Source organism: Enhydra lutris, unplaced genomic scaffold (genome assembly GCF_002288905.1).
Source record: "Enhydra lutris kenyoni isolate GAN:26980312 unplaced genomic scaffold, ASM228890v2 scaffoldscaffold22, whole genome shotgun sequence".
Lineage (NCBI taxonomy): Eukaryota > Metazoa > Chordata > Mammalia > Carnivora > Mustelidae > Enhydra > Enhydra lutris.
In genome coordinates, this window is record NW_019154106.1 from 19078548 (window position 1) to 19095113 (window position 16566).

Consider the following 16566-nt stretch of genomic DNA (forward strand, 5'->3'; position numbering starts at 1 on the left):
CCCGGGCTCTGTGACAGCGCCTCGGACTTTCTGTTTCAAGAGGCGTGTTCAGAGCTGGTGTGGGTGAGCAGGGGTGCCCATGTCACCTGTGGGGGCCACCCCGAGCACACGAGCTTCCACCTCCGGCTCTCCCCTGCAGATCGGCAGGTCCCCGAGGGTGGGGACCCGGTCTGCCGCCACCGGGTGAGACCACTGAAATGTACCCCCAGTTCCTGCTACCCTTTTGGCGTTAGCGAGTAGGCCTGGACCTAAACCAGGGACATCCAGGCTGAGCTCTGCATGGAGCTGGGAGCCCCCGGAGGAGTGCCAGGGCAGAGGAGGTGGGTCCAGGACTCCAGGACGTGATCAATGGCTCACATTTCACCTTCGCCCCTGCCCCCACACGACTGTTTGGACAGCAGCGGGGGATTTTAGTCGGTGCCCTTTAAATAGCATGAAAGGGCCTCACGCTGGCCTGTTTTGTTTAAGGGGATTACATTGGCCCTGTGCGCTCTGCCACAGGGGTGTGTGAGGCCGACTCACCCGGGAACAGAGGGAGCGGCGTGTCCCCCACAAAGCAGATGTTTGGAGGGAAAATAGATGTAATCAAAACCATGGAGGATACAATTACTCAGACCCCTTAGACATATACACCGCATGCACTGGCCTGTGCACAACTACACACACACACACACACACACACTTCCCGCATCCGTACTCACCTATGTGTATCCGTAAAGTCACCCTCGCTTGCACAGATCTCCAGACACAGCCGCACACACCCTGCTCGTGGGCCTGCACTCAGATTGTCCGCAGGCAACCACACACGTGTTCCGCACACCCATTCACAGCTGCAGGCTCTGCGGGCGCGCGTCTGTGCACAGGGGAAGAATGAGCACACAGAGCCCTCCCGGACCCTCCTCGCTTCAGAAGTGCCTCCTCTTGAAATCACAGCCATGAAAAAAAAAAAAAATCACAGTCACCCTCGGAACTCTCCGGAGCGCACTCGTAGCCCAACAAAAAAAAAAAAAAAAAAAGAGAGAAGAAGAAGAAGAAGTTTAGACTAGACTAGGTTAGAGTGACGTTATTGGGTTGAAGCAGGACAGCAAAAAGGGAGAATGGAAAGAAGAAAGGTTTTCCATCTCTTGTATTTCTCGGAGTTCAGGCAGAGGTTGGAGGCCCTTCTGTAGCTCCTGATGCGCAATATATCTTTAAGCCAAATGCTGCTACTTCATCAGAAGTGGTTGGTGGAGACATTGACCTAGGGTCGTCTGAAGGGCGAGCCGACCCTCATGGCCGCCATCGCAGGCAGACCTTTGGAGGGGCAGCCACTGGTCACCCTGGGTGTTTTACGTACACACATTGCTTGATTCCTCTGGGTCATCTGCGGTTTATAGCCCCCTCAAGACATTCCACTGGGAAGCAGCAGATCGGGATGACCTTGCCCTGGGCCCCTGAGACAGGGACAGAGCCCCCTCCACACTGTGGGCGGGGCATCCACATGGCGCCAGTCCAGAGTCCAGTTTGGGGGGGGGCAGGCAGAGCTGCAGGCGGGTGATCTGGCCCAGGGGCCTCTGCTGTTGCTCAGCCTCGTGCAGCACAGTGCTCTCGTCCCTGAAGAGGGCTGGCCCAGAAGCAGGGCGACAGAGGGTCTCCCGGTGGCCTTCTCCCCACCACGGCATCATGGCGGGTACAGAGCTGGCTCCCAGCAGATCTCGGACTGGGTTCCCTGGACGTTTATGTTCTAGAGCCCTTCCTTAAATCCCATCCCTTTGCTTCTGCGTCTGCTGCCCTGATGCTCCGCGTTTCCCGCCGGCCACACATGGACACATGCTCCGCCGGCCGTGTTGGTCCGCCGTCTCGTCTCCTCTTGTGGCTCCTGCTGCCAGCTGCTCACGGAGGCGCTCGCAAATGCAAGCCCCTTTCTCCCGTGTCCTACCCACCTGTCTCCTCCTCGTGTAGCAGGGTGAACTGGTCCACTCGTGGGTTCAACAAGCACCTTCTGCCGGAGGCTTTCCACGGCCGGCACACGGTAGGCACACAAAGGTAGCTGCACAGACTCAGCAGTGTTTGCTCGTTAGAAATTGTCCACTTACTCTCCAGCAACTTCTCACTGCACATCTGCCATCTGCCCCATCCTGGGCGAAGCCCAGGGTCCGTGACATGAGGTTCCAACTGTCGGGGAACTGATGTGCTAGAGGAAGGAATAGACACTTGGGGCTTGATTACATACTGGTCAGAAACACAGGCAGTGATGGGAGAGGCTGAGCAGAGCCCAAAGGGGTCTGTAGGGTTGTCGCAGTCTGGGAGGACTTCCTGGAGGAGCTGGTGCTTGACGGGATCTTGCAGGTCAGCTGGAAAGGAGGCCATTCCAGGCAGGTGACCAGAGGTGCAGGTAAGGGAGGCCAAGGAAGTCAGTGGGAACCTTTGGTGAAGAGTATTTCAGCCCGAGTGGTGGGCTCCTCTGGTTCCAACAGCTGTCTTATTGAGGAGGGCACTGCAGGGCGAACGGGATCCTGACCCAACACCCAGGCCCTGGGCCACCCACCTGATTCTCCACCCAGATCCTCAGGATTGTTCAGTTGGAGAGCATACTGCTGGCTTTGCTCAGGCCCCAGCACCATCATGCAGCCTGTCCCTGCCAGCCCCCCGTGTCAGTCTTGTTAAACTTGAGGCCAGCAGTGGGAACCGCAGCTGTTTAGACAGGAGGACAGAAGGCTCTGGGAGGTGTGGCGCCCATCTCGGGGAAGACCCAGGAGAGCCGGAGCCAAGACCAGTGAGCCAAACCTCTAAGAGACAGACATAGGCCAGAGCTGAGGATGAATGGCCCGGGTGTCCTGATGGCAGTGAGCTCTCTATCCCCACAGCCTGTGTGGCCCCACTTGCTGGAGAAGCTGCAGGGTGGAAAGAGTTTGAGATAGACCCCCCTCCCACCCCAAGTCTGGGATTCTTGGGGGTGAGCCATGGGACCTTGGGGCATTGTTCTTTGTCATCTAAATTAGAAACCCAGCCTCCCGATTTAAAGCAAAATGATCAACAGTGAAGACTGAGATGGGAAGGCTCTCTTCCCTCTTCCTTGAGGACCTGGAAGCATCAGTTTGCCAGAATTCCTTCCATCTCTAAGGCTTTCCTGTTGGCCAACATTTGCCTGGACCCAGACTGGCCCCCATTCTGCTCCCCTCTTCTTGCCACACCAGATCCTAAGGAAAGGCCCCCAGGGTGACAAAGGCAGGAGGGACACTCCGCTGGGCCGAGGCTGTGGCACACCCCTGCCTGCTCCCCTCACTCCAGATGGGCATGGCAGCTCCAGCTGCCGATGAGACTCTGGGATGTGAGAAGAGTCATCTGAGGTCACGGGCAGACCATGGTAGAGCTGGGCCCAAGAGCAGACCTCCCAGTTCAGTCTGGTGGTCTCTGCACAGCCCGTGCTGTCTCTCCATTTCTCCCCGACTTGCTTGGTCTCAGTCGGTGGCTAGAGGTTTGAGAACCTGGATTCTTACTTCTCACCCTAGAAGACTGGACGTTCTGCTGCCCCCCAACTGGCTAAGCCTAGAACGGGGTCAACACTGAGGGGTTTCCCTCATCGTCCTCAGAAGCTGGTCCTCGCACGCCCAGGAGGAGCAAAGCAGGACTCCTTGATTATGTGAGGCCCCTGCCTTCCTCTGCCCCTACCCCTCTCTTCCTGGGAAGAGGCCCCAAGCCCACAGGGTAGGAGGAGAGGACTGGGGCTAGAGGCTGTGCTTTGTCACTAATTAGCACACATTGCCTGCTCTCTCTGGTGTGAGTTTACCCCCAGTTAAAACTCAGAGCTTGGGCTGGTCCCTACAACCCTCAGTCTCTCTAGCACGGAACTCCCCAAGCAGCCCATTCCCTGTTGCTGTGCAGGGTGGTCCCAACCCCAGGCCGGATGCCAGAGGACACTCGAAAGGTCTGTGGGGTCATGGGATGGGGCCTGGAGATCAGTGCGGGGGCAGAAGGGGCAGGGGTTGCCCCCCAGTCTGGCCTCCAGGAAATTGCATAACAGAGATGTTTATTTTTGGTGAGGCTGGGTGGGATTTCTTCTCTTAAAAAAAAAACCCAAAACATAAAACTTGTTTGTCTGCCAGCAAGATAAATATCTTCGCTGAAAGCTCTTGGCCCGGCTGCCAGCTGTAGTTTGCATAATGTTGTCACCGCAGCTGTGGCGGTCTGCGTGTGCCTGGGCTCACGTGGGTGTCCTGCGTGATGCCTGGGGGCTGCCGCCCTCCCTGTGGCATCAGCGCCGCCAAGGGCCCCCTCGAATGGCCTCCCGATGCTGCGGGCGGGTCGGCTCTGAGCATTCACCTCCACCCCCTTCATTGGGGCCTCGGAGAGAGGGATGGGGATGACAGGCAGCTGTCCCTCGCCCCTTCCCAGCATTAAGAGAGCCGCCAGGGCACAGGGGAAGCTGGGAGGAGAGCCAGCCTACAGCCTCAGCCCCCAGGATGTGGACAGAGTCAGGAGACCTGAGCCAGCAGCATCGTCCTGACACTCCATGCCCACCACATGGACCTGCTCCCAGAAGAGGTGCTCACACCAAACACACGTGCGTGTGACCGTCAGAGCTTGTGCGTGTGCAGGCCTTCTCCAGTGCTCCCTGGAGGCCTTATTGTGATCAGAGCTGGCGTGGGATCCTCACCACACGGGCCGGGATGGGCGGCGCAGCAGAGAAGGGCTCCCACTGGCCTCCGGACACCAGGCCAGCACCCACTGTTTGTGCACCCTGTTCGTGCACCCAGATGCTCTGGGCAGGACCCCCCTGCTGGGAAGACTTCTCCGGGGCCAGAGTCCTCTGCAGCTTGGAAGTCCATACTGGAACTGGGGATACACCGATAGGGACAGAAACCTACGTAGCCGGCGCTGTGCTAAGGGCTTTGCCTGTTGGCCTCCTTAACCCCATAGTGCCCCAGGAGGAAGAGCCTACAAGTATCTTCATCCCTATTTTACAGAGGGGTAAACTGAGGCACAAAGAGGTTAAGTGAACTGTCCCAAGTTCACAGCTGGAGCGAGGTGCATGTGGGAGTCGTACTCTCCATAGGCTCCGGAGTCCACACTCTAACCTTCACTCTGAGGCAAGCGTCTCTGCCCAGGGTGCTAACTGGGCCATTTGGATGTGGACTAGTTACTCCCTTCCCCACTCCCCACCAGCTGGCCTCTACCACCTCATCCCTGACCTCCATAGAGCTACTGGTCCTGCCCAGCTCTGGACATCTACAAATCACCCAGTAGAGCCCCATCCTGGCAGATGGGGTGGCTGGGGGCCCAGCTCTGAGCTTAGTGTGACTCTAGTGGGGCACACACGTCAGCATCCTGGGAATGCAGGTGCCCGCCCAGCTTCCCTAGTAAATGCGCCACGAGCCTCAAGCAGGCAGGACCCTGCGTGGACAGTAGGTGAAACCAGTGAAGGACGAAGGCGTGACCCCTCATGCTGGCTTCTTCGGGCTGGGGATTCTTCTCCGCAACTTCTACTGAGCCCAGACAGGACCAGGCCTGGATAGGAAGGGCATTCCTGTCTGTCTCGACACTGGCCTCCTCCCTGCCCCTTCCCTGCCCTGTTGGGCCAGACATGGCTGCTGAATTAGCTCTCCCTTCCCCTGGTGGTCTGAAGCACTGGGTCAGCATTCCCCAGGCCCAAAGCAGAAGTTCTGGCAAAGGGGGTCCTTCTAGATGGAGGAGCCCAGAGTCGGTGGGAGCAGGGATTAAAGGTCCAAGAGATCAGATTGGCTGTTCCAGGGTCATATAATGTTGATGCTAAAAAAGGTCCATTCTGAGATGATGGCAAAGTGGTTCAGAGAGGGAAACAGACTTGCCCAAGGTCACACGGCATGTTAATGGCAAGTCAGGATTAGAACCAGGAACTCCTACCCTTGCATCCAGTGTGACACTGATAGGGGAGTGGCAGGGGAGGGCTCTCCCTGTCCCTCCCTCCTCTCTTGCTTGGTTCGGTCATTGGTTTCTGACCTTGTTTCTTCCCCTTCAGCCAAGGAGAGCTCCCTGGGTGAGCCAGAGTTGCCGCCTGACTCTGACACCGTGGGGATGGACAGCAGCTACCTCAGTGTGAAGGAGGCTGGAGTGAAGGGGCCCCAGGACCGGGCCAGTACCGACCTCCCCAGCCCGCTGGAGAAGGCCGATTCTGAGAGCAACAAGGGCAAGAAGCGGAGGAACCGAACGACCTTCACTAGCTACCAGCTGGAGGAGCTGGAGAAGGTCTTCCAGAAGACCCACTACCCTGACGTGTATGCCCGGGAGCAGCTGGCCATGAGGACAGACCTCACCGAGGCCCGCGTGCAGGTCAGTGAGGGCTCCTGGGGAGAGATTGGGAAAGCAGGGCTTGCACCCCGGCTGGTGGCCAAAGCTGGGACCACCCGACTGTCCCTCAACCACACCAGGGCTTTCTTTACCCCAGTCCAAGGACAGCCTGCCCCTTACACCCCTGCTCCACACAGGGAAGTCTGCTGTTTTCCACCTGAATATCAGCCTTCTTGCTCTGGCAAGAGCAGGTACAGAAGACCATTAGCTGTATTTCTGGGCTCTGTGTGGTGTGAGTGTCCAGGCCATTTCACAAAGGAGAAGATGACTGGGCTCTGCCTTTGAAGGCCTATCTCTTAGGAAGGGAAGAGGATAAACCTAAAAACATCTGTAGCAGTCCAACGGGCAGAAACAGAGAACAACCAGGCTCTTCTCTCTGCCCAGGACGGCTGCCTCCTCCTCCATCTTTTGACTCCCAAATCAATATACCTCCTTTGTGAAGTCTTCCTGACCACAGTAGCTAAAGCAGTAGCTCCCTCACACCATCCAGCCGCCAAAACACCCAACCCAACACAACACAACACAACATAACCCAAACCAACACAGCCAATCCAACACAACCCAACAGAAGCCAAACAACAGTCAACCCAACCCAACATGCTCAACACAACCCAATAGAACCCAACCCAACGCAACACAACCCAGACCAACACAGCCCAACACAACCCAAACAGCACAGCTTAACACAATGCAACAAGACCCAACCCAACACAACATAACCCAAATCAACACAGCCAACTCAACACAACCCAACACAACCCAAATACCACAGTCAACCCCACCTGACATGGTTCAGCACAACCCAACAGAACCCAACCCAACACAACACAACCCAGACCAACACATTCAAAACAACCCAACTCATCCCAAATCAACATAACATAAGACAAGCAAATCGGGTCGCCTTCAACCACATTGTCCTGTTTTTTCTTCTTCTTTATAGAATTTATGACTGGCTTAAATTATTTTGTGTTTGTCTCCTGTCACTATAGTGTGAGTTCCTTGAGAACAGGTACTGTCTGATTGTTCACCACTGTATTCCTACCAATTAGAGAAGGCTGAACTCAGAGCAGTGAGGGCAAAAAAAAAGTATTTGTAGACTGGTGGACCTCCTTTGTCTATAGAGGTGTGTCCTCCCTCCTCACATGAAGTTACAGCAGGAAAAGAAGCAGAGAGGAAGCAAAGACCTCTGAGTACCCAAAGCACAGGAGAAAAAATCCATGCACTAAAGCTCAGGCTTCAGCTTCACACAGATAAATGTCACGCTCAGTCTACTTTTCTACCCCAGAGCATGTTAGAAATAGCAAATGCAGTGTTGTCACATAGCGGTTTTTTCCCCCTCCAATGGGCTGAAGAAGTCAATGGCTTGACAGCAAAAAACAGTTCTTGTTTTTTTGTTGTTTGTTTATTTTTTTGTTTTGTTTTAAAGCAGCAGCTCAGCTGGGCTAGGCTCAGCGCAGAAGTGGGCTCAGGGCAAGACAGAGCCTTCCGTTATCTGCAGGCCCCAAGGGTGCCCCCTGCTGCCTCAGTTCACTAAGGAACCTTCAGCAGAGCATTCCTAGGGCATCGGTAAAAGGTTCCTCAGTCGCAGCCATGCTCTGCGTAACAAGGCTGAGCATCTGTGACATTGTCCAGAAATGATTTCATTCAGAATGGATCATATGAGAAAGGACCAGCTGTCACCATAACTATGCAGCCATCCAGAAATTGCGGGTACCCACACTGAAGAGTCGGGTTGTTTGGCCACAAGTTCCCAGGGTCTGGCTGCCCGTCTTGTTCCTATCCAGCGCCTGGTGAATGGTTGGGGAAGGAAGGCAGGGCATCTGAGGCTGTCCTGTCATTCCAGAAGTGTCACACACCAACTCTCTTCTTTGCATCAGGATAGACTGCCGTGAGACCTCATGGGCCTCGGAGTCTGGACAGGAACTCCAGAACCTGGCCTCAGCCCAGCCTGTGGATTGGGAGGAACTGAAGGAGCTGGTGGAGAAGGGGGAGGCCAGTTATGGGACGTTCCTGTGGGTACCTTGTTGGTATGGGTTTGACTGGTCCACTTTCTGCACGGTGTGTGTGTGTGTGTGCGCGCGCGCGCACGTGTTCCTTACAAGTGGATGGGAGCACCCGAGAGTTGAATTCACTTAGTAACAAAAGAAGGACGGCTCTTCTAGGACAAACCATGGAAATGACACTGGGCCATAGAGAACATTTTTCAGATGCCATCACACGGCCAAAGCCGAGTGTTCCTCTGCGTGTGCACACACATCTATTTATGCCTACTTTCAAAAGAGAGTCGAGGCAGCTACAATTACAGTTTTATTAATGTCACCTAAAAACAAGAACAGTGTCATCAGGTAATTAGGTCAGACATCGAGGCTAAGAATCACGGTTGCCACTGAGCACAAATTTCAACCCTGAGCTTCCTGGCAGCCAAGGCAGAAAGGGAAATGCTGATGTGTTGCATATCTTCTCATCTAAGGGGGGGAGCATAGGAATATAGAACGTTAGTGCTGGAAAGGATCATCGATCTGGTCCTCTGGTTTGATAATAAGTAGGAAGAGGCCCACAGGTGGGACGTGATCACCTGTGGTCAGGTGACTCCTGAACAGTGACTCAGTGTTAGGGCTGAGACTAGAATCCAGGACTCCTGAGCTCCAGCCCATGTTTCTTTTACTTTAGTTGGCTCTGCCAGGACATGGGCCATATTGTTCTGAGACTTTTCTTTGTATAAAGGCAGCAGGGTGGGTGGGACTTCCATGTGCGTCAGACCTCTGGCTCGAGCCTGGCAGTGCCCTGAGGTTTGGGGGGAGTGGCAGTAGAACCCCCCCGCCTGCCGCTGCTGGGTTTGTTCAGGGCCCTTACTCTGCTGGTGGGAAGCCAGGTGTCTGGCGTAGAGTGGCGCTGGGGACAGGGAGGGGGGGTGGGCGGCTCCAAGATGGACCTTTCCTGGGAAGAAGCTCGGGTTTTGGCCCTGCTCCAGGGGCTGCAGGGGCCTCTCTCTGCTGTCTGGGATTCCGATCTCCGCAGCTGGTGTCTGAAGACAATAAGACAGAGGCCTCCCCGCCCTGGGCCACCCCGCCCTGGCCCCAGATGGGCTGCGGTTACTGAGGCCCCCGCCAAGACGGTTGGTTCCTTGGGGAGAAGCCTATGCTGAGCAGGCCCAGGCCAGGGTGGGCCGGGAGCGGGGTGGTCCTGGGGCGCGACATGCAGACTGGAAGGCTGGACCTCATGGTCCCCTCTCTGCCCTAGGGCTGTCCTGTGGAGACAGGCTGGGGCCGCAGAGCCCTGAGACACAGAGCATCTGTGAAGAGCTCTCAGAGCGCCAGGCTCCAGGAGCCAGAGCTGGAAGGATGGCCACGCCTAATCTCCAGGCCCTCCACTGTGAGCTCAGAGGGGTCCTGAGGATGCCCGGCCACCACCCAAGCTGGGGAGCCTTGAGGCTTGAGGCTGCAGAGCCCCGGGGCTTGTTCAGCAGAAGAGTCCCAGCCCTGTACAGGAACAGGGCCCAGGGCTGCAGGCAAGGGGGGAGGGCTTGGGTGTTTCTGCGGCCCCTCAGCCTTGCCTCCCACCTCCCGAAGTCTCTGCGTCTTCAACCCTCCCGTACATCCCTGGGCCTGGCCCTCCTCCACTCCCATCCCAAAGACAGCACCATCTCTGCCGGTGCTCCCCTGCTCCTCAGCCGTCTTCCCAGATAACCCAGCACCCCCACTGCCACTCCCCCACGCTCACTCCAGCCCCCACATTCCATCTCTCCCCACTCCGCTCCTCCTCCCACTTCTGGGACCGGCTGTCCCCCTCCCCGTGCAGTGCCCCCCAGCCTGTCCAGAGCCTGCCAGATACCTCCACTGGCACCCCTCCACCTGCCACTCCCGGCAACACCCCCCGACCCAGTGGCGGCCACGGACACTTTTCCTCACCTTTTCCCCCCCAGCCCCCAAGAAAGAATGGAGCCATATATCTTGATGCCTCCAGTGGGCTTCTCCCCTCCCCCTGGCTTCCCCCCCAGCAAACCCTGGGAGGCTGAGGAAGGAGCGGAAAGACGGAGCTAAGCCTGCAGGAAATTAAACATGAAATGAAAACAAGCTCCTCTGATTCATTCTCTCATCCTGGCCCCCGCCCCCCATTCCAGGCCACTGATAAAGGGGGATCCCGTTTCAGCGGCACAGAGAGGAGACCTGATCTGCCCTTGGCTCTCAGCGGGAGGCCTGGGCCTGGACCCCAGGAGCCCCAGGAGGCAAAGGGGCCCAGGAGGCTCTGGAGCAGGGGCTGATGCGTCTCCTACACCAGCCTCAAGATAGGGAGGCAGGATGGCCCTCAAAACAATGCCAGCCCGTGTGTGTGTGTGTGTGTGTGTGTGTGACACTTGTGCACACACACATGCATCCTTGGGACCAGAGAGGGAAACCGAGGTGCAGCCTCACACTCACTCCCTGCCCCCACCCTCCCCACACTCCCATGAGTCATGCACACCCCAGCTTCTTTTCCTTTTAGCAAAAAACAGCAAGAAAGGTCAGGAGCTATAAATAACCAAGAGCCAAGTACTCTTCAGAACTCCCTGACAGCATTTCTCAGCTCTCACCTGCTGTTCTGTGAGGCGCCACTGCTGTGAGGACATTAGTACAGATATTGGCCCCATTTTCCAGATGCAGAAACTGAGGCCAGCGACAATGCCCGTGCGGGAATGGGCGCTTGGTGGCGCAGCTATGCTAGAAGCCAGGACGGGCTGAGCAGCTCTGGGCTGCTGTGAGGGAGCCCTCCCGCCTCCTTCTCCCTCCTCTGAGGACATCCTTGGTCCTCTCAGCAAGGCTGCCAGCGGGCTGCCTGTGGGGGGCCGTTGGGGTGTGCTCACTTGTGCCTGAGGCTGTTGGCAGGGACACATCCTGTCCGGCTGACAGAAACCTCCCTCTGGGCATCTCCGAGGCCTGCCTTTGACTCAACCTGAAGCCTTCTGGGGTCTGGAAGCTGATCCCTCCCCTCCTCACACCCTCTCCCACCTCTGCCGCCCCAGATCCCAAGTCTCGGGGCAGGGCTAGCAGGCCCCAAGCCGAGCTCTTGCCCATGAAGCCTGGGAACGCTCTCAGCCCGTCGGAAGTGCTCCTGCGAAGGGCCCAACAGCCCCACCCCCAGCCATCAGAGACCACCCTCCCCACCAAGGCCCCACCCCAGCCAACATCCCACCAGCCCCCGCTCAGGGACAGGTGGGTTTTCACTCCTCCTCGGAGTCAGGCCACCCTCTGCGTGAGACCTCGCAGTGGCCACCTTTAGGGACCACGCCAAGATCCAGCCGCTTGGCTGGGCATCAAGGCCCTCCACAGTCTGACCTCTGCGTCCACGGGTCTCTCTCTCCCGCCGCCTGCCAGCTGGGCAGCATGGTCTCCTGGGGCCTCCTGAGCCTGCCCTGCTGTGTCTACACTAGGACACAGCCCCAGGCCTCTCCTTCACGAAGCCATCCCTGAGGGCCTGTGCTGCCCAGCTGAACCCCTGTTCTCCACAGGACCTTCAGCACAGGGGGCCTGAGTGGGGACACTTTCCAACATGAAGGCAGCAGAGAGGCTTTAGCTAGGTAGGAATGCAGGTTCTGGGCCACTGGACAGGCCCCAAGGAACCACAGAGCTGGTGGAAAATTATGGCCAGACTGTGTGTGTGTCTGTGTACGTGTGTATGAGCGTCTAGAGAAAGATTTTCTAGAGGAGCTGTCACACCTTTGGTCAGGTTCCCCTCAGGAGTCCGTGTCCTGAGGCAGGTCAGGCCATGCTGGGCTGGGGTTGGTTAGATGACCTGGAGGAGGACCAGTGACATGACGCATGGGTGTGACACTTGCCCGCTCTGGATTCTGCAGCTCGGAATGATAGAGTCTGGCTCAAGATCACACTCTAGGTAGTTGGGGGTAAGCTTGCCTTCCTGACTCTCAGCACGGATTATTCTAGATTGTGAGCTTTGAGGCAGAAGGCTGAGGCAGATCCTTCCCTGCAGCCGCACGGCCCAGACCTGACTCTGAAACAGGTGCGGGGCTCCAGGGAATGACAGGTACTGCCTGAGCCCCAGAACAACCTCTCTGTCCTGTAGGTCTGGTTCCAGAACCGGAGGGCCAAGTGGAGGAAGAGGGAGCGTTTCGGACAGATGCAGCAGGTTCGAACCCACTTCTCTGCTGCCTACGAGCTGCCCCTCCTCACCCGGGCGGAGAACTATGCCCAGGTAAGTGCCAGCCCCGGGCTCAGGGAGTGGGCATCTCAGAGGGCCTCAAATGGGACTCATCAAGCTGGGCGCAGGCATGGGCCTGTTCACCCCAGAATGTGGGAGGCCTGGGCTGTTCCTGCCTACCTCACGTGCTGGCTCAGGCTTGGCTGGGCGTTAGGGATGGGCAGGCTGGGACTGAGAGGGTGGCTTTCTCCTCTGCCGCATTTGCCCCTTTTGCTGCGGGCATCGGAAGTGAGTCAAGGTGCCGACCAAGGCCTCTAGGCCAGTGGGAGACACTTGGAGCGTCTCCCAGGACAGCGAAGTCCAGAGAGCTGGGGGTCTTGAGGCACGGCTGTGGTGAACATGGAGGTCTGAGTCCTGAGTGGGGCTGTCCTCCGGCCCCAGACCTTTCCCACTTCAGACAAGCCACGAGCTCTTAAGCCTCAGTTTCTTCTGAAAATTGGACACGATGAAAGTACCCACCCAGCTCTTTCGTGAGGTTGTGGAAAGGCCGAAATGAGACAACACAGAAGTGCTTCAGGGATTAAACAGCCAGATAAAGGGCGCTGTGCACCCTCAGCTCTCCCAGCGGCTGTGTCGCATCCCATCCTCCCCTCTGTCCCCTGCTATCAGCCTGTCTCCGCTCTAGCGGCAGCGGAGTCTCCAGTGCAATGCAGGGGTGAGAAGGAGTGTGAGCAGTGGCTGACACTGGGACATCTGCGGAGATGGCTTTCTGGCTGGGTGCACTCGTCACAGCCCACAGCCTGCCTGGCAGAGGGGACTGTTGCCTCCCTCAGGCCTCTTGGTGACTGTGGCAGCAGGGCCTCTGCCTTGAGCTCCAAGCCCGGCCCCACCCAGCAATGAGCTGGTGGCGGTGGCGCAGGCCTTCCTGTTTCCTTTAAGACCCACTGTCCTGGAGCCCTGCTATCCCCCACCCAGCCTCTGGACGCCCCTCCCCGGCCCCCACCAGCTCTGCCCCTCCCCCTGCCAGGATTCATGTGGCAGGGGTCAGGGGTCAGGCCTGGGGTGAGGCTGAGGAATGTGGGGTGCCCCCCCCACACACGAGCCTCGCCCTCAGCTCCTACTGCACACTTTCATCTCTCCTGCTCTCTGTCCTGGGAGAACGGGCCCCTCGCTTGACTCCTGGGTCTGGATTTCCGCTGCCTAAGCTCCCTGCTGGAGCGGAGGCAGGGGTGGGGGCCAGGGGGAAGAGGACCAAGACAGGGCGGGTTCATCCCTCCCACCTGCAGCACCACATATCACACACCTCTTGACGGAGGGGAAGGGAAAGGCCCCTGATTGCCCATCGCTCCAGCCAGGAGCAATGTGGTCAGGCCAATGGGCCAGTGGTTCTTGTTGCCATGACAATGCCCCATGAGATTTGGGGGCCGAGCTCCCCCCTTCATTCAGCTTTCCAGTGCCTTCCCTGAGTAGACTACAAACATGGGCAGGAAGGAGAGCAGGCCAGCAGAAGCCGCTTGAGGGTCCCCTGTAACCCACGCGCAGGGCTGAGAGGGCTTGTCTCCTCTGGTCCCACTCAGCCTGTCCCAACCCCCTGAAGCCCAGATCTGCCTCCAGTCCACCCCCGCGTGCTGCCTGAGCACCTCTCACATGTGCGCACACACACACACACACACACACACACACACACACACACCCTGGCCTGTGGGCACCCGGCCCGTCCTGAGGCAGCCCCTTCCTTCCTAAGTAAGTTCTGGAGCCTCGAGGACACAGCACTTGGAAGCTCAGCCACTGGTCTGGACACCGGGGAGAGGAGGCCCCACCGCCCAGCTCTGCCCCCACCATGCCACAGCCTGCCAGCCCAGAGCCCACCTTCCCAACACCAGAGCCCTCTGAGTTCAGGTCGGCTCCCGTTTCTCAGGTACCTGGGATGCCGCAGGCCTGGCGAGGAGTCCCAGGGGAGGGGGACAGTCGCTGACCTCCAGGGGCCATGGAGGGAAAGACGAAGCCGGCCACTGCATCTCAAATTCGGAAGTCAGCTGGCTGAGGGGGGAGCTGCCCTCAGCGGCTTGGCCGTGCCCTAAAGGCAGCCCTGTGACTGGACCCTTGACCAAGTGTGAAGTTCAGTCCCGAAAACCACTTCTGTCTGCGGGGAGCAGAGGAGCCAGAGCACAGAACCCGAGCCCTTCCAGGTCTGGATGGCCATCAAGGTTTTGAGAGGCTCCCGGGTGAACACCCAAGCACGATTTCGTCATAACGATGGGCTTGTGAGCAGGGCGAGGTCGTCGGGGGGTACGCAGCAGCGCCTCTCCCCCGCCATGTGCCTGCCACCCCCACGCCTGCCCCTAACCCCAGCTGGCCTGTGACAGCTCTCCCTTCCCTCTCCCCAGATTCAGAACCCGTCCTGGATCGGCAACAATGGGGCTGCCTCACCGGTGCCAGCCTGTGTGGTCCCCTGTGACCCGGTACCTGCCTGCATGTCCCCTCACACCCACCCCCCTGGCTCCGGGGCCGGCGGTGTCACCGACTTCCTGAGCGTCTCCGGGGCTGGCAGTCACGTGGGCCAGACACACATGGGAGGCCTGTTCGGAGCGGCGGGCCTCAGCCCGGGCCTCAACGGCTACGAGCTCAACGGGGAGCCAGACCGCAAGACCTCGAGCATCGCGGCCCTGCGCATGAAGGCCAAGGAGCACAGTGCGGCCATCTCCTGGGCCACATGACAGGGCACCTCTCGGCCTGTCCCCATGCCCTCCCCCGCCTCAGGGCACTGGCCACGCCCACGCTTCCCAGGCCCCCAGCCTCCCATTTGACTGTCCTCTTAGGAACCTGGCCTGGGCCAGGGGCCTGGCCCTCAGCACTTTCAGCCACCCCGAGTGTGAGGCCCCATGGACCGCTGGGAGGGAGGGGGCAGCAGGTCCCACCTGCCTGGGCCCCGAGGTCAAGCCCCTGCTCCTGGCCGGGGGCAGTGGAGGAAGCCAGGTGCCCAAGTTTTGCAGCTTTGCGTCCATTATAAGCTGAAGACCCTTTCTCCCCACCCCTGCTCCCCTGCCCTGCCCGATTTGAGGGTTGAGTCAAGGCTAGGTTCCCATCCAGACCGAGCAATAGCCACGTGCAGTCATGTCCGTCCTTCCCTCAGCCGTGTGGTCCCCTGGTCACCGGGCCAGTGAGTTTGTCTGAAGCCTGGAGTCCTGTTCTTCAGGGTCCTGCAGAGTCGCCCTCCTGCCGCGCCCGCCCCCCTTTCTCCTCTTAAAGCCCTGACCCCCTGGGCCCAAGGCACCCCCGCCTCACCTCCACCCACCCTGGCCGTCCGCTGTGCTGGACCCACCTGGAGGGCTGGACAGAACAGGAGAGGAGCTGAAGAATCCTGCTGGCATCCAGCAGTGTTGGCGTCTGGGAGCTTGGACAGCCCCCGAGGGGGCAGACTCTGGATCTCGGTGAACACTGCGAAGGGAGGACCCAGACCACCCACAGTACCCACGGTGCTGGAAGGAGAAAAGCTTCTAGAGAGAGAAAGAGCTGCAAGGAGGTGTCCGGGAAGGGACAGGGGCTCAGGCACTCACATCTGCTCTCCTGACCACCCGACGCCCCACAACCCGCAGGACGACTGTTCCAGAGGGCAGGTCTAGGCAGCTTTGTTTTCTAGCCCGCCAGGCCCCTCCTGGAGGACCTGGAGACACCTGTCCCTTCCCCCACCCATTCTGGTCGCTTGCCAGGGCTGCTGAGCAGTGTCCTGGCGTGGAAGGACTTATACCTCGGAACACAGAGTAGGGCCTGGAGTCATGTTGGCAGAAGGGGTTGAGAGCAGCGTGCAGAATTAGCTAAAGGATGTGTGCTCACGCTCAGCCTCTCAGTCCCCACACTGCCTCAGGCTGCCTGTCCCCTGTCAGCCATCCCTGGAGCGGCACCCTACCTGCCCAGAGTCCCCCACAGTGGGTGGGGACCCCATGTTCTACCAGGCGAGGCCAGAGAGGGCCTGCTCTTGTACTTCGTCCCTAGGGAATCCGAAATCTCAGCCCCTCCCTCTCACCAGCCTCTAGAAGGGCTGGTGGGCACCTCTCCTCTGGGTCACTTGCTCTGTCCCGGATGTGGGGGGCAGGATGCCGTCCAGAAGCCGTGACCCTACCTGCA

At 58.6% G+C, this 16566-nt stretch overlaps 1 protein-coding gene across 1 annotated transcript in view; it reads left to right on the top strand.

Moving 5' to 3' along the window:
• LOC111150196 (ALX homeobox 4) overlaps positions 1–15158 on the top strand; it is a 39250-nt gene extending 24092 nt beyond the window's left edge. The window contains exons 2-4 of the mRNA XM_022507606.1: positions 5978–6288; positions 12367–12495; positions 14829–15158. Of these exons, the coding sequence (XP_022363314.1) occupies positions 5978–6288; positions 12367–12495; positions 14829–15158 (770 nt within the window). The remainder of the gene's footprint in view (positions 1–5977; positions 6289–12366; positions 12496–14828) is intronic.
• The last annotated feature ends 1408 nt before the right edge of the window (positions 15159–16566 follow it).